The sequence below is a fragment of the Rhodnius prolixus genome, unplaced genomic scaffold (assembly GCF_049639745.1).
Source record: "Rhodnius prolixus isolate KJV_2025 unplaced genomic scaffold, Rpr scaffold_3, whole genome shotgun sequence".
In the NCBI taxonomy this organism is placed as follows: domain Eukaryota; kingdom Metazoa; phylum Arthropoda; class Insecta; order Hemiptera; family Reduviidae; genus Rhodnius; species Rhodnius prolixus.
Window position 1 is genome coordinate 21863936 of NW_027411603.1, and position 17309 is coordinate 21881244.

General features: G+C 30.6%; 4 protein-coding genes across 6 annotated transcripts; 1 reads left to right on the forward strand and 3 right to left on the reverse strand.

Annotated features, from left to right (window-relative positions):
- Nucleotides 1-438: 438 nt before the first annotated feature.
- Fcp3C (Follicle cell protein 3C) lies at nt 439-3443 on the reverse strand. Its single transcript, XM_074124127.1, has 4 exons — nt 3325-3443; nt 2005-2242; nt 674-745; nt 439-587 (listed from the first exon to the last, which is right to left on the reverse strand). Exons 1-4 carry the CDS (start codon nt 3369-3371, stop codon nt 477-479), a joined length of 468 nt encoding a protein of 155 aa, XP_073980228.1. The 5' UTR covers nt 3372-3443; the 3' UTR covers nt 439-476.
- A 302-nt stretch (nt 3444-3745) lies between these two features.
- On the reverse strand, nt 3746-8681 carry LOC141452204 (armadillo repeat-containing protein 7-like). Of its 3 annotated transcripts, XM_074124126.1 has the most exons (6): nt 8543-8681; nt 8349-8459; nt 7695-7862; nt 7409-7549; nt 6176-6381; nt 3746-3899 (listed from the first exon to the last, which is right to left on the reverse strand). In XM_074124126.1, the coding sequence occupies exons 2-5, from the start codon at nt 8455-8457 to the stop codon at nt 6203-6205; spliced, it is 597 nt and encodes a 198-aa protein (XP_073980227.1). In that variant the 5' UTR covers nt 8458-8459; nt 8543-8681; the 3' UTR covers nt 3746-3899; nt 6176-6202. The 3 variants fall into 3 exon arrangements, with proteins under 3 accessions (XP_073980227.1, XP_073980224.1, XP_073980226.1); XM_074124123.1 differs by lacking the exon at nt 3746-3899 and having other exon boundaries at nt 6059-6381; XM_074124125.1 differs by lacking the exon at nt 3746-3899 and having other exon boundaries at nt 6059-6381; nt 8349-8625.
- LOC141452234 (hydroxyacyl-thioester dehydratase type 2, mitochondrial-like) lies at nt 5766-6194 on the reverse strand. Its single transcript, XM_074124161.1, has one exon. The coding sequence runs from the start codon at nt 6192-6194 to the stop codon at nt 5766-5768; it is 429 nt and encodes a 142-aa protein (XP_073980262.1).
- A 2451-nt stretch (nt 8682-11132) lies between the features above and the next one.
- On the forward strand, nt 11133-15008 carry LOC141452427 (uncharacterized). The gene is made up of 2 exons (XM_074124560.1): nt 11133-12831; nt 13540-15008. Exons 1-2 carry the CDS (start codon nt 11970-11972, stop codon nt 14739-14741), a joined length of 2064 nt encoding a protein of 687 aa, XP_073980661.1. The 5' UTR covers nt 11133-11969; the 3' UTR covers nt 14742-15008.
- Nucleotides 15009-17309: the final 2301 nt, after the last annotated feature.

Sequence of the window (17309 nt, forward strand, 5' to 3'; positions counted from 1 at the left end):
TATTTATCTTTAAAACATGATTTTTTACTAATGACAAACTAGTTAAGCAACACCTATTTGGTAGTGGGACGTTAAGCCAAACTGAGTAGTACAGAATTTATTCATCTAATCTTTCACAATAAATAAGTATTTTTATTCTTAAGGTTGCGTAAAATAACTTATAACTTTATCCAATATATTAAATAATTAATCTAACTGTGTTATATATAACACCAGTAACATCACTTACTAGGAAAAATAAAACAAAAAATCTGTTTATTTTAGGTAGTCCAAAACAATAAGCATTTCTTTGTTGCACTTTATTGCATATATATCCCTAAAATATGGGGCCCACATTCATAATGCAATCATTAAGTAGATTGAGATACTAAATTTTATGATATAAAAATTTAATGCAACGTATGTTTAGCAAAAAACAAAAACAAACAAAACACTGAATGTAGAAAAATGTTATTTATTAAAGCCAGAGTACTTATTCACAACAAGGGACATTTATAAGGTTCTCCATTTTTGCAACAAAATTCTCTTCCAGCAGATAAATTAGAATTGATCCATTCTTTACCACAATTCTTTATAAAGAGATACGCCTAAAAAAATATATATATATAATTTAATCAAAGGTATACTAAACATTAAGAAATGTTTTTCATGAACATTAATAATTAGAAAATACCCTTTCTTTGTAGCAGTCTCTGTCGATTGCTCCACAGATCAACGATGGACTGTTGGCAAGATATTTCACTAACTGTAAAATAATAAAAAGTAATAAATATTCTTCGACGGCGAACAGCTTTGATCATGGTCAAGTAACTAAATTGCCATATGAAATGATCAGAGAAATATAACAGAAAATATATGGCTTGTAAAACATTGATTATTTTTTGCGCTAACCAGAAAAATAAAAAAATAAAAGAAAATAAACGAACAAATAATTTTTGATGTTACTTCTCATATAAGGAGCAGAAAATTTATAAATATTTACAAAATTACTACAAACTGTAGCACATCAAACTTGGTGATTAAATAAAGCCATCAGAAAGTTCATACATATCTTTAAAACTGCATCTATATAGCTATTTACTTAGTTTGTACTAAGGAGGAACATGGATTTTCTAAATGCAATGTGTTTTTGTGTTCTCATTATTAGGCAGCAAAAAATAAATAAATAAAAAATAAAATGAAATGCTCCTTTGTATGGGGTCTATTCCCTAGAACAAATAAATAAAATTGAAAAATTGAACTCACATAAAAAATAACTTCTCCCGTAATTTATTATTACTATTAACTCAAATGATTTCTGATTAGATACCAACATTATCTAAGCCTGTGCCATCTAGCGGCAATATTGTAAACTATTAAACAGTATTAACAATTTGTAGTGCAAAAAAGCTCCGCTAGATAGCATAAGTATGCGCTTTTGGACATTATCTGCTTTTAAACTAATTGATTTATTTCATCCGTAATACGCAATCTTGAAAACATTATTTAAATAATTCTATCATGTTCTTGGATTGTTTTGAAATGTACATTGATTACAAACAATGCAAACTGTCATTTAGTTGGAATTTAAAAAAAAAACATTAAATGGAAAAGTTAAAAATAAAACAAAATAAATAAAAAATGAAATGCGCAGAGAATTTTAAGGCCTTCAATTAATCACTGTATCTTAAATAAATCACACCCAAAAATGTTGTTGCACACACCCACATGCAAAAAGACAACAGAAAGTGATATGCTGCTTGAAAATAATTGCATTCATACTACTTGCAACTTTAAAAAAAGTAATAAAAGAATCGAGACTTATTGAAGTACTATCTTTAAAGTGAATGTAATGTTCAAAGCCATTTAATGCATAACATCAAATCTATAAAACTTAAGTTTAAATGGTGTTTCTTAATCCTCTCATGAAATAAATAAATAAGAAACTGTTATAAAGCGCAATAACTGTTCTTCATAGTAATGGATATGAAGCATAATTTAAAGAAAAATAAATAAAACACCTACCACATCCAGACATTTGTTTATGCATTGCTTGTTGCCACCTGCATTGCACATGAAGTGTTCATCATGTTCGTGCATAAAAATAGGACTTTCCTTAGGTACAGAACCTTTTTCAAACTGTCCGCTCAGAAATACTCCGCACATGCATGGTACGGCGTTTTTATCGTTACTGCTGGTGAGATTAAAGTTCGGTAAAGGTGGCAAAAGGTTTAATATATTTCCAATTTTTTCTTCAGCCGCTCTGAAAAGAAAAGTATATGTTACTGCATAAAATCAGAAAAAATTCCTTACATACTTTTACTATTAATTGCGAAGATTTGTAAACAAAAACTAAGTACGCGCTGATCAGACGTATATGATGAAGTTATTTAATTCATAGAAATTATTGAAGAGCAGAAAATTCGTAATCAATGCAAGGGAAAAAAGAAAATTAGTTTGAATTACCATTAAAGTAATATTTTTGCCGAACATGAATTAACCATAATTGGCATCTTCTTTATATTTTCTGTTATTGTGGAATATGCAGAACATTCATTTAATTATCTAAAGTTAATCAAAATTTGGTCATAATTTAGAAAATACACAAAGATTAGAATTTTATCGAGCTAGATGGTTAAATATGGACTGTGATTTTTAAAAATTTATCAATGATTTTTTAAATAAAAACTTCATTTAAAAAAGTTATACAATGACCAATAAGATATTAATTTTATGCCAATAATATTTGTGACAATTTATATGTTTGAAGCTGGCTAGCTCCTAAATTTTGCCTATTTCTTGATTCAAACCTGTTTGCAATCTTTAACTAAACTAGGTATCTAATTAACGACTTTATTACAAATGGGTAAAAATGTTTAAGGCTAGAAATGCAAGAGGCAATCATTCTTGAAAAACTCTTCACCATTTTAACTGAAGGCCTGTGAGTAAAGCCAAATCTATTGCGAAGAGGATTCAAACGTGATTTCTTAGGTACAGTTGAATGTTCACCCGTACGGGCTGCATGAGTACGTGTAATCCGGGCTAATTATAGCTTATGGAATTGAAGAATTCAAGTTAGACTTGTTAGCCAGTGAAGATTGTGAGATTGTAGGTAGATGAGTAGATGTTAACGGCATGGATGCCACGGAGAGGCTAATCTTAACTAAAAAGAGACTTTGATTTAATTAAGAGTAAAACCTTATTATTTTATTTAATTCACAGTTATTTACTAAAACTATTACACTAAATCCTTTCTGTTAAGATTTAAAAATTATAGCGATATAAATAACTATGAAAAGAAAAAAAAAGACTCCAAAATTTAAATTAACATTAAAGCCAACTTACCCACAAAGAAAACAGCCCACTAGAATAAATATCAGAGTTCTGATCATTGTCTGGATTTTCGGACAAGATAATAATTCGAGCCTTGAACACTCCTTACCACGAAATAAACTTCACTAAAATAATCATCCATTTATTTAAGGTTAATGAAAAATTTTTGTTTTGCTGAATGGACATTTTTAGTTTATAAAGGAAGTATGTTTTGTTATTTAATTTTTTAAAAAAAGTGCTGTTGTCTAAATTTAAACAGTAACAATGGGTTAGCATTATTTCCAAAATATTATCATAATAATAAGAAACGCTCTGTTTATTAGCAGAGAACAATTGTCAACTTGTTTTTTATTTATTATTTTTAGTTTAAGGTGAATTATAAGTTAATTTTCATTAAATAAAAAAAGCGTACATGTAGTAAATGGACTTCCGGATTAGTTAGCACATCGACCTCATTTGCAGCCTGGTAGAAGGGCAAATTCTTTAAATCAATTTCATGAATACTACTGTACTCCTTCTCTTCACGCGACTATTACACCTTCATCACATTTACTTATTGTATACATTTATACACAGATTGCAAATTGCTAGAAAATAAAACAGAAATCATGAATCTTGAATATTCTATACATAGAGGGCATCATTTGAGACAATTTACATTCTAAGTACTTATTGGTTTATATATAAATCAAATAAAAACTTTTAAAGAATTTTAGTTTAATTCAGAAAAATAATTTAGTTAATAACTTTGAAATGATGTAAATTGTAAGAATACACATAATAAAATCAAGGTCATTAATTATGTTTCTACTTTATGAATTTTAAACTTCTGTTAATATTAAAATTCTCTTCTTTCATTTTCGAGGGCACTATAACTAAAGAATTATTGAAGGAAATTGATAAACCATGCAGATTCTAGGTTTTCGGATTTTAATTAAAAAGTTAAATGATTTTTATTTCAATTCACTTACTACCGCTTTAATGTACCACATTTGTTATAAAAGTTTTCCCAGTTGGTTTGATTTTTGGGAGTTCTAGAGGTTTGAGTTTTTTGGATCAAGAGGCACTTTAATAATTATACAGAATTATATTTTATTTTAAAATTTTCTTTACTTGCTAAATCGTTTTTTTTTTTTACTGAGCCTTTGATTTCCACTAGCATTGCGATTTATTTTTGTTTTAATTTTATGTTTTGATTTTAATAATTACCACAAATTTCGGAAGGTCTATGAATAAACCTTAAAGAAACAATAGCATCCTCAAATTCCACTGTTTTTTCAATTTAATATTCGTATGACTGAAACGTATGCTCTAAACTCTGCAGAAAAAAAAATACCTACTGTGCCTATACTTATTGATAGTAATTATTTTTAATTATCAATTAATTTTTAATTTAATTATCTTGAATTTACGAAAACAGAAGAAAACAAAATTTGTGCGGAAAGACTAAAAGTTTATAAATCCTCATGTAGAAGGTTAAGTGCTAAAGTTCAGGAACTAGCTGTAAAAGCGAAGATTGTTCAATCAATGTGATGATACTGCCCCATGCAAAATCACATTAAGATTGTTAACTATATAAAAAATATCCTAGCAAAAGAAAAAGAATGGCCGATCTAATCGTAAATCTAGAAAAGAAAAAAAATTACACTATTTAAACAACCTAAGCTGTATAAAAGTTCTTAATATGCTAGAGGAACTTATTCCTTTTAAAGAAACATTTGAAGTTATGGGGGAGAGGGATAGGCAGCGTTATGGCATAGAAGAAATAATGGTCTTTAAAATACATATTATGAAAAATATTTAGTATTAAAGTTTGAACAATTCGAACAATTAGATCCAACAAATTAGGTCTTCACAATATTTTGTAAAATGCAAAAATTAAGCATTCACATTTTTAGAAAAAATAAAATTAAACAATAATTTCGATGTTATAAAATAGAAGAGAGAGATCACTGTCTGGTGACCAGCAGAAAAATACTGTCATCAATGAACTCAGGTATTGCTGTCTCTCTAATAAAAAAATAATAATAACATACTATTCTGTACACATGAATAAATAAATAGTCATGAAAAAATAAAGGATCTTTAATAAATAAATTACAATATATGTACACGAACATATGTAAATCAAAGTTTGAAGAAGTGGCAGGTTAGGTTAGACGGGGGATGGATCCAGAGATGGTAAACTAAAGTGCCAGTCAGATCTAACTTATAGCATTACTGGAGAAATTGAATGAAAATGATAGAAACCTCCTTCTTTAGTCTGTCCTAGGTTTACATGTTATGTACATACAAAGGAAGGTTACATTTTTTTTTCTAATATTATGTAAAAAAATACATAAAATGTTCCATAAAATTGAAAATAATATTAAGGAAATAAAATTTTACTAATTATTAGAATCTAAAGGAGAAATAAAACTAAATCACTAGAGTACTTTATATGAACTTAAAAATCAACTCTTCTTCATAATCAACTTTGCATCACCTTGGAGTACTATAGAATTGTCTTGTTTATTTCTAATATCATAAAAACATGTAATGATTTTTCGCCAAGATTTAACTTCAACGGTAATGATCAGATTACTGCCAATAGGGCATGGATTAGGATAAGTTATATTTTGCGACAAAACCAAAGTACCGTGACCAGGAAGTTTTGTCCCAATTACAGAAGAAACTAATCCGTTTAGAAATGTTCCATGAACAATGCCATTTTCTCCGTAATGTACTTTATTATTATCACCAGTTAATTCCGCGAACTTTTCTACATCTTCCGTACTTACTGTTCTTTCAATTACCACCTTATTTTCACTATTCTGTCTGGTTAACTGAGTTGAAAACAATCTTGTAGTAAGTATATTAGTACCTAAGATTTGACGGTACATGATGAAAGTTATGTTAAGTTTTTTGGCAATCCACTGATGCGCAGATCATTCACTCTCGTGTTTGCTTCTTTGATTTCTTGTTCAGAACAATAATCAGTAAGAAATATTTTCGCAAGATTCTGAATTCTCTTATTTGGATTGTGGGAAAAAGCTACCATGTACTCCACTGTAGAAGGCGTAATTATTCCTGTAAAATAAAAACGGGATCAAAAGAAAAAGAAGAAAAAAATCTGTTCAATACTTATGGGAAGGAATTCTGTTACATTTTACTTCAGGAGACCTTGAAAAACATGAGCACAGCTGAAATTTGGTTTGATGGACAGGAGACAAAGTGGCTATTAAATATTTTATCACATGAAATCATGTGAGAACATGCTATTATAAGCTGTATTGCCAAAAGGATTTTAAATATGTTAAACATATTTGGATTATTACTGAACTAGAAATAAATACGTTAGCAACATTTACACGAGGTGACTGTTCTTCTTTTGTCGAATTATACGATAAGCCTGACAACAAACAATAATAAGACTACATTACACAAAACTTCCACTGCAGCAAACACACTGGCAAGATACTATCGACTTGAAAAAAGCCTTCTGACACCGAACAGCATATTGGTCTTTCTTTTTTTCTAATTGGAATACTCCTATACTCTCAAATCTCTCCATGAATATCTTGTCATTCACCAAAACTCTGCCTCTTTCCACTCCTACCTGCAGCAGGCATCTCTCAAGGGTTCTTTTCTGAGTCTTCCTCGTTCATCACTTCGTTAATCCTCTCTCTAAATCTTCTTAAAATCAAACTTGCACTAATGATTTGGTTGGGCTTTATACATACCACTTTAAAAACTTAATCTTGGAGAATTGAAATTAATACTAATAGAATAACTTCAGCAATATATAAAATCGACTAAGTACGTACTGCCCCACTAAATGGAAAATTGAAATAAACTGAGAAAACCAGCGCCCTAGTCTTTACAACAGTGTCACGGTAGTCGAGCGGTAAGAGGCAGGCCCCGCAAAGTTAATATTATATGTACTGTGGTACTAGGTTCGATTCTCGGCCTCAGCCTTGGATTTTATTGAATAGTTTCATGTGAAAATTATTGTATAGTATATTTACTAGTCGCCTCTGTCGTAACTAGTCGTAACTTAATCTAACCCCAGCACACAAAATAACTTAATTCTAAGATGGCTTTAAAAAAAACTTACGGTTTTTAGATTTTGGAGTGATTAAAAATATAAGAATCGTTATACATGAGATTATAGTCTCTTCGTTTCTAGATGAAAGACAATCAATGATCGCTTGAATACCTCCAGGAGAATCAATTATATGATCTTTATTTATAAAATCTGAAACAAATTTCATATTATTATGAGTTAATAATTCTAATAGTTAGTAATTTTACACGACAGAGTCTACAAATTTCTAACGTCAACTCAGTTCTTCAAAAGCTTAACACATAAAGTAATTTTATTAATAAAAGATATTTCATACCAAGACAAATATTGCAAAGACCAGCAACAGCGTATTCTACAATACTGTCATCTTCATTATCCAGTTGTTGTAAGAATAAATCAATTACTGATAAATTTCTCAAAAATTCATAATTAATTGGGTCATACGCAAAATTAGCTAAGTTTGCGAGAACTTGACGTTTAGCTTCTGCAAAAGACGGTCACTCTTATTAATAATCTTAAAGGATTTCTAGTACTTTTTTTAAGTTTAAGTCTAGTTTGGTCGGTCTCCATGTATAAAATACTAAAAAAACTATACTCAAATACTATACCACTATCTACGATTTAAACAGAAAACGAAAAGTTATTTAGCGTCTCTTGGCTTTTAAAGAAGGAACATTATTTACTATTTTGTGGAGGCGACAACCTGCTTCCCAGATTCCTGGGCCAATTTCCGAACACTTCCTGGGGTGTCGTCAAGAATAAACCAGACTAGCCGGTCAAAGTACTAAATAAGTGGATTAGTTCCAACAACAGTTTAACGTAATCATTAATTAAAACTAAAACAATACTTGCAAATAGGTGGATAGTTTAAAAACATGCAACTTCGAAAGTGGCGGAACTTCACACTTCATGAAACAGCTCTACCAAACTAGACTTTATCTTTTTAGATTAAATAGATGTAGATATATACCTAGTGATTGTGTGGTGTTAAACTCCTCGACTAACAATTTAAGAAAGTCATATCTCTCTACTTTATTCTTACCGGTCCTTTTCTTTAGGAATTCTTTTGTGGAAAACATCACTAAAAATTAGTTGAAAAATTATTTTCTTCTCTAAAGAAATCAAAAAGGTAAGTTCATAACACTAAAATATAACAAAACACACCCTAATTCTATCTTCCACATTACTTGCCATTGAATAGTAAATACACTAAATTCTAGAAAATGTTTGGAAACCGTCTAATAACCTTAAAAAATAATCCACTAGTTTTCTTCTTCAATATCGTAGATAATCGATTTCATTTGTTAGATTACTAATATCGAAGGTTTAAAAGATCTACCAAGATTAAAGAATGTAATACCAATTATTTTTTGAAACGGATTCAAATACATAATAAAAATTCTTGATATCTCGGTCACTATAATATCTCTCTTAAACTAGTCGGAAAGAAAAAAGCAAAATAATATCATCGTTGCTTATAGTAGCTTTTATACGTTATTCAGCTTTTAAGCTTTAAATAAACATTATTGGTATTAGCTGTCATAATTTACCTCTACCGACAACCATTTTCAACATATGATATCATCGAAAGAAGGATGAAGGTTTACGATGTATCCTGTAAATTGATATCTCAGAGTAAACCTAGGAAAGCTGGTTAGACTCTCTCAAGCACAGGACACTCAAAGGACCTGAGCCATTTACGGCATAGCAAACTGCGGCAGTAGTGCTACTAATAAAACATAAATACACACGAATCATAGCAATGATAGTTAAAAACCTCATGCAAGAGGCAGGCAAAAAAGTTCATTAAAAGTTCATTACGTGCACTACTAAGGCATTGCTGCATCAGGGCCGGTAGTTATTCGGAGGGTCATAAGATCTCTAAATGGGTATCTGAGTCTAAAGAAATACATCGATCGCACAGGCCGGCAATCGAATAGCCGTAGCGTACAGAAACGGCATAATACACATTGTTGTCACCCTTTTTTGTGAGAAGAGTGATTAAGACTGAGAATTCGGCACTTGAAAAAATATCTTGCGACCTCACTGAGTTGTTCCAGGTATGTTTCTACAGCCTTTTATATCTAATCAAATGGACTGCAGAAGGAGTGCTCTAATACAACTAGAAGATGCCATAACAGATCCCGTGATCATGATGCCTACCCATTGAAATTTAAACTAATACAAACTTGGGACCAATTTTTACGTCGAGAATCATATTTTGAATGCAGGTGTAGAAGAGTTAAACCATTAATCTTGTCTTAATGGCGGACTTTCCTAAATGAGTGTAGTCTACTTCCCAGTTACAGTTTTTCTAGCATATTATTTATTAGAACAATTACTTTTCCGTATATGTTTGGAGGAGTGAGGTTTTAGACACTTCTTAATACATGTATAATACAAATATTATACATATATAATATAATATTAAACAAACATATAATAGCAAACAATCATCATCTTTAAATCAAAGTAAATATCTACTGAAATACACTTGGGAGTTTTTTTTTAACCCAAGAAGTCAGATATTCAGTTATTTTGTATTGATTTACACATTTATTTTATGTAGATAATTGCCCACCCTAAGTGGAAATTATAATAATTTTGTTGAATATTTAAATTTAATCATTTATTTTTAATAAAGTGAGATAAAACAATGAATAATTAAAGTAATCTAATAGATAAAATGCTCTTGTAACTGTTTCACTATTTCACCACTAGATCGCACTGGCATTAAGAATAATACCAACCCGTTGTTGCTTGATCATAGCTTAAAAAAAAAAGTTATTTTGAATGTGTTAAGTAATTACTCTCTTCAGGTAAAATTTGATCAGTTTACTTTTTAATTTAATAGAATAAATCCTTAACATTCCTGCAAAGAATTGTTTTAATTTACATAACTAGAATTGTACTAATTATTATTAGTTATAGTACAATAACTTTTTATACTTCTTATGTATATTGTCTTTTAACTTAAAACTGATTTTTTTTTCTGTCGCAAGCCTTTTTTTAAGTAAAAATAGTACAAATTACTTTACAAATACTTTTTTCGTACATAAAAAAAGAAATCAAAAATTTAGATTGGATAGAAATTTTGTTTATAAGAATTCAGATGAAGGTATCTTTCAGGAATTTTAGGTTATTCATAATTTAGTTCATTACATTATTAGAAATGATTCTCAGGAAGGCACATGATTTTTATCATTCCAAAGCAGTCCACTTTGACAAATATGAACTTCACAGCCTTGAAGAAAGTACATGAAAGTAAGGTCTAGTATGATTTTAGTATGAGAGTGGAGTTATAAAGTTGATGTCTGTAGGACGTGATGTCCTTTCTTGGGTTTCCTTTTTATATGCATCTTCTTATCATCTACTATCTGTCTAGTTTTCTCTGTACAGATATAAGGCGTTCCCAATAGAACTCAAATCTTTCTACAAACTAGTAGAGAAGTGGAATTTGTAGAAAAAGCATATTGATAGATGAGGGTGTCATTAAGCTACAGATCTGCGGGCTTTTTTAAGTCACGTTTCACATATTTGTTGAGGCAACTAGTTAGTGGGAGGTGTATACATATATAGTTTATGTATATGCGAGAGTACGCGTATGTTTTTGTGTGCATGTATATAAGTATATATATATTTTCTATGTTAGGGAAAGGTATCTTATGTTTTGTTTAGCCTTCCCCCTTTCCACTTTATATTAAAACCTACTTACCTGTTACAATTAATGCAAATATTGCAGGTTAGGGTCAAATGTTGTTAGTGGAATTTTTGAAATTGGCAGAAGTGCAGTTGGTCCTAAGTAATACAAGGAAACTTAGGGGTACTGGCATCTGGATTAACAGAGACATGACGCTTCAGGACAGGCAAAACAGAAGAAAGTTGGCGGAAGTTAAACAAAAAATATTAACTAAGGATAAGGAAGCTAGAGTTTCACTCAGAAGTAATTATTTGCTTTATAACAACCGGAAGTACTTTTGGGATAATGAGGAAGGCCTTGCAGCGAAGGAAGAGGATCTCAAATTTCTAGAGCATTTTTTTGAGGAGAGAAAATAGGCTATGAGTTCAATGAAGTACAAGTACGAAGTGAGGTAGGTGCGAATGAATGTGTAAATTATGGTGATAGTTGCTCTATTTTAAGTTATAATGTTGCTGGAATAAGTAACAAAAAAGATTTTTCTTTTTTTGATTTTGTTAAAAATTTTGATATTTTTTTCCTTTTTGAGACATTTGTAGAGGATAAAGATTTTGTTTTGTGGGAAAAGTATTTCAGTGGATTTAATTTGTATTGGATAGGAGCAACAAGGGAAAGTGCGTTTGGAAGGGCGAAGGCGGGCTCTTTGTACGGTATAAAATCTAGTAAATTAATTACAAATATATTCAGATTTGTCGTATACAAGGGATTACTTTAGTTCAAGGTAAAATTAATCAAACATTTTTTTATATCCTGCCGGCCTATATAAATTGTAATAATTGGACAAATGAATTTAATGTTGTAGATAATTTAATAAATAACTCATCTTTTAAATTTATTGTAATAGGTGACTTAAACGTGAGAATAGGTAATCTGCAGTCTATACCAGCTGAATACATGGAAGGTAGATGTAATGTGAATGTATACAGGAATTCAAAAGATTTAATTGTAAATAATAGAGGTAAAATGTTTTTAGAAACTTGTGATAATTGTAATTTAATTGTATTGAATGGTAGAACTGCGGGAGATGAAGGGCAGTATACATATATTTCAGGACGGGGGTGTTCTGTTTGCGATTTGTGCACTTTGGCGTTTGATTTATTGCATATTGTTAAAGATTTTAGAGTAATTCCAGAAGTGTTTTCCGATCACATGCCAATTAACCTGATTATAAAGTTAGACCCTTTCGATAAACAAGATAAACTCTTACCACTTCTTCCAAAATTACCATGGACAGAATTAGATCGTATTAATTTTAAGAATAAATTAGAAAAAAGTGTAAATTTAATAAAAGAGGTTCCAAACAATGTACAGGGAGCTGTTGATATGTTTGTAGATATGATAGTCCAATGTTCTAGTTTAGGTAAACGAGTACGTAGTATAGGTGTTCGAAGTTCAACAAATTTCAAGCAAAAATGGCATGATAATGATTGTAAACAAGCGAGAAATAAAACTTTTAAACTTTTAAATCTTTTTCGTAAAACGGGATTGAAACTGGTCAGAAGTACATATAGTGAATGTAATAGTCAATATAAACAGTTGTGTGCATCAAAAAAGAAAGAATTTTACTTATCATTAAAAAATAAATTTAAGGAAGTTAATGATACTAAAAATTTGTGGTCTCTAATAAAGCATTTTAAAAGTAGTAATTTTGTTAGTAGTGCTGTTATTAGTTGTGAGGATTGGGTGCGTCATTTTAACAACTTATTGAATCCGTGTTTGTCTGTAGATCCCATTCAGTTTGCACCACCACTTATAGGTGAGTTATCTATTGATAAAAAGTTTAATTACACTGAATTGTTGTATGTACTAGGTAAAGCTAAGGACGGTAAGGCACCTGGATTCGATCGCATACTGGTTGAATTTTTTAAAAATAGTTCAGATAATTTTCTTCTGAAATTGCTCGACCTGTTTAACTATATTTTCGAAACAGCGGAAGTTCCTCCTAGTTTTTCGAAATCTATAATTTTTCCTCTACATAAAAAAGGAGATTTGGATAATGTTGGAAATTATAGAGGAATTTCATTTTCAGATAGTATTTCAAAATTATTTAGCGGTCTTTTGTTGAAGCGTTTGGAGACATTTGTTAATGAGAAAGAAATATTAATAGAATATCAGTCTGGCTTTCGTAAGGGTTATTCTACTATCGATAATATTTTTAATCTTGTGAATACAATTAAATTAAAAACATACCGTAATAGAGGGAAACTTTTTTGTTTTTTTGTGGATTATAAAGCAGCATTTGATTCGCCAATTAGGAATCATCTTTATTATAAACTTTATTCTTTAGGCGTCTCCACAAAATTCATTCGGGTTCTTGAAGAGCTATATAATAATACAGAGGCAAGTGTTTGGACGTCAAGTGGTGTTACTGAGAGTTTTGTTACGAGAATGGGACTAAAACAAGGATGTGTGCTCTCACCTCTTTTATTTTCAATTTTTTTAAATGATATTTATGATGTTTTAGAGGGAGGTGTGCGAGTTGCAGGGGTAAATATCCGTTGCCTTTTGTATGCGGATGATATTGTCGTGATGGCGGATCATCCATCCATATTGCAGTCTATGATAAACAGAATGAGCGCCTACTGTGATCAATGGAACCTGAATTTGAATTTAGAGAAATCCAAGATTATTGTGTTCAAGAACGGTGGAAGACAGGCAAAAAATGAGCGTTGGTCTTTTAAGGGGATAAAAATTGAAAATGTTCGAATTTATAAATATTTAGGCATGTATATGATCCCAAAATTATCCTTTAGCCACCATTTTCGGGAAAAATTGTCAGTAGCTAAATTTGCCTTGAATGTAAGTTATGGCCGTTTACTGAAAAGTTATGATGTCCCATTTTCCACTAAACATGAGGTATTTCGAGCAGTCGCCAGAGCGATTATATGCTACGGCGCACAAATTTGGGGTTTCCAGCGATACGATTCGGTAGAGAGGTTATATACTTTCTTTGTTAAAAAAATATTTTTTCTTCCTAAAAATACACCCCACTACATCATTTATTTAGAAACAGGAGCTGAGCCTATGTTTTTGTTTACCTTGAAAATGTTTTTAAAGAATATTAAAAGCGTTCTGTCACTGCCGGACCAAAGGCTGCCTAAATTGCTTGTGAAAGAAATCGTCAAGAAGAAAATTTATTGGTATGATGCTTGCTCTTCTCTTTTTGCTAAATTTAATTTTGACTTTGACAAATATATTACTGGGAAAGATGGGGTCGATTCGTTGAATGGATTGTTTGAGAAAATAAATCAAGAGTTTAAAGATGAATGTCTAAAAAAAGCTTTCCATTCAACCTTTCACTCTCTGTACAAAGAGCTTAAATTAAGTTTGGATAAGCATTATATATCTGATGACAATAATTTTTATCTAATGAGTAATATTTTTAAAGCAAGAGGGCAGCTTCTTAAATTAAATTACAACATAACGCGTACAGAGGCACAGCATTACTGTTCCATGTGTAATTTGGGGGCTGTGGAGAATGTTTATCACTTTATAGCGGTTTGCCCAATTATGAGGGAATTTAGAGTCAGGTGTTTTGGCAAAGTAGAATTAAGCATGGCAGAACTCATAGATCAATTAAATGGAAAAGATTGGCTATTGTTAAATAAATTTATCCGTTCAGCTGGTAATTATAGAAAAATGTTAATCCAACAATTCAATTACTAATTGGGTATGTGTATGTAAAAAAGGGTATTTTTATTTTATTTCTCTTTCTTCACTATTTTTGTACAAACAGAATTTATAATTTGTATTAATTTTACATTTTATTTTTTATAATGTATTTTGTGAAATTCAATAGATTGTATGACTCATAATTAGTGCAACTCTGCAGATGGACTATGTCCATGCACTTCGTCTGTTTAAGGTTTATTTTTTGTTCATTATGTAAATTTTATAATTTAAAGATTAATAAACAATTTATTATTATTATTAGTGTACTTTACAACAGAGCTTACACAACTTTGAACATCTACTCAATCAGAATTCAGATCAAAAGATCATGACCTAAATTATTTTTTGTTCTCGATAACTCAAGACTTTTAAACTGTCAAAATATATCTATCCAAGATTTATAAGGTAGGTACTTTTTTCACAATATTTTAGTAAAAAAAATTATATTGATCGCGATTGTACTTGGTTTTCGTACAATCGCCTGGGAACCCTATTATTGGAGGTAATGCCAGTAGAGTGAAGATTTATGAAATACAAATCTACAATGTTTCTTATACTATGTCTGTTTCGAATATCCATAACCTTGTATGCACGAATCTCGAGCAGTCACCTAAATAGTGTTTTTCGCTCCCGTATTGTTGACCTAGCCCCTCTATACAGAACCCACACAACTATAGAGGATCAGTAAACATCTTTATCATGTCCTCAATGCAATTGTGCTCCAATTAATTAGCTCCAAAGAAACTGGTGCCTTGAATTAATGTATGAATATTTTATATTGAGTTCAAATCGGAAGCTATAGCTCCGGTATCAAATTCAACTAGTCTATTTCCTATTTTTGTACCAAAACTTCCCCAAGATAGTTAACTTGGTGGTTCTGGAACTGTGAACGGTTGGAATCGTCTGCTATCTCATCTGCCTTCCCCTACCCTTCTTAGGCCCAGGTTTTTCAGGAGAGCATCAGTAACCTGACTGGTCATCCTTTGTTAAGGCTTCTTTTACATTCTCGAACCTGTTACAGAGCAGTCTGACTGTTGAAAAATATTCTATCTTCCTTTATTTCTAATTGTTCCCATTATGCTGGCAAACTTCTATTTGAAATATAGCAGCCACGAGATCAAAGAATAGACTTTCTTCCGTTTTGTCACCTAATATCTAAACACCAACTCCTGTAAAATCTTCCCCTTTTAGGTGTATCCTTCCATGAAACCAACCAATGTTTCGTTAGAAAATTTACTACAGGCTTAATCTATCTTAGTTCTTTCATAACTAAAACTGTCCTAAGTAGGTTGAATAAGTCTAGGACCTTGATTTAATGGTGCCATATGATTTTATAATATTAATGCTACAATTTTAATTTTTAGATTAGAAGTTTTACATTATAATAAAATAATAAAATGGAAAATGTCAATTTTAAGAATGGTCAGGCATTTCAGTTCTTCCTTTGAATTTAGCCTTTAAATCTTGATTGTAAATAAAATTTTTTTTATTTGCACGGCTTCCCAAATTAAAATCACGATTTTGAGAAACTGATTTCTCTTAAAAATTGGGGTTAGGTTTACTCCCCTGCTAGAAGTAAAAAATAAACATTATAGTAAGAAAGAATGTGTCAAGTGTAACAACTATAGCAATGTGAGAAGAATTGCAATTGTTATATTGCATTTTAATTAAATATGACTACGCGCACAATTAATTATTAGCAGAAATAAAAATTATCTAATTATAGGGCGAGGTGGGTAAATAAGATGAACGTTTTAATTGCGTCCTAATGTCTTCATCAGGTGCGTCGTCATTAACCACACACAGCTAAGTGAAAAGAAATGATCACTTTAAATGTGCATTATGGTTGAATATTGTAGCCATTTTCTACACTGCAGCCGAATTGAATGTAATGACTTTTTTCTTTTTGGTAACTTGAACTGTCTATTATTTAATTTGTGTGATTAATTTGGGGCTGTTATCGAGTTTAGTAGTACTTCTTTCAGTCAGAACCAGGCGAATGATAGTTGTATCTATGAAGTATTACAACATTTCCATTATTTGTGTACCACTGGGTAAATTTTCCTCGATTGCATTTTTTATTAATTTTTATAAAACTTTAGCTCCTGTACAATTAGAATATTCTTAGTATATACTCGTACATGAGGTATTAAAGCGTCTAAAAAGTTAGAAAGTCCAATTGCTCTTAATCGTTGGACAGATTAGATACGAAGTTTTGGGTTTATTAGGTTGTTTTTGTAAAATACATATGCAAAATATTAGTGTTTGTGAGTGAAGACATACTGGAGATAACGTAGGGGTTCGTTAAATCCAAGAAGATGAACACTTTTAACTTGTAAACCGAGTAGGCTAGTCCAGGGGTCGGCAACCCGCGGCTCGCGAGCCGCATGCGGCTCTTTTATCCAAATTTTGTGGCTCTTCAGCCTGTCCAAAATAAATTGTATATTTCAATTTTATTGAAACAAATGAAAATTTCATTTATTAAAGTAAAGATATTTTTTCAAAAAGAATTTTAATTTTGATTGGTTAGTAATTTGAATAGAATTATATTAAAATACAGTA

Bases quoted from the DNA above. Each gene is read 5' to 3' on its own strand.
- LOC141452234 (XM_074124161.1), bottom strand. From the start codon at position 6,194: ATGTACCGTCAAATCTTAGGTACTAATATACTTACTACAAGATTGTTT.
- LOC141452204 (XM_074124126.1), bottom strand. From the start codon at position 8,457: ATGTTTTCCACAAAAGAATTCCTAAAGAAAAGGACCGGTAAGAATAAA. The intron at 7,550-7,694 runs GTATGAAATATC...AATTTGTTTCAG, and splicing joins TCTTTGCAATATTTGTCTTG to ATTTTATAAATAAAGATCAT. The intron at 6,382-7,408 runs GTAAGTTTTTTT...TTTATTTTACAG, and splicing joins CACTCCAAAATCTAAAAACC to GAATAATTACGCCTTCTACA.
- Fcp3C (XM_074124127.1), bottom strand. From the start codon at position 3,371: ATGATCAGAACTCTGATATTTATTCTAGTGGGCTGTTTTCTTTGTGG. The intron at 746-2,004 runs GTAGGTGTTTTA...ATTATTTTACAG, and splicing joins TAAACAAATGTCTGGATGTG to TTAGTGAAATATCTTGCCAA. The intron at 588-673 runs GTATTTTCTAAT...ATATTTTTTTAG, and splicing joins GAGACTGCTACAAAGAAAGG to GCGTATCTCTTTATAAAGAA.
- LOC141452427 (XM_074124560.1), top strand. From the start codon at position 11,970: ATGGAAGGTAGATGTAATGTGAATGTATACAGGAATTCAAAAGATTTA. The intron at 12,832-13,539 runs GTGAGTTATCTA...ATGATGTTTTAG, and splicing joins GTTTGCACCACCACTTATAG to AGGGAGGTGTGCGAGTTGCA.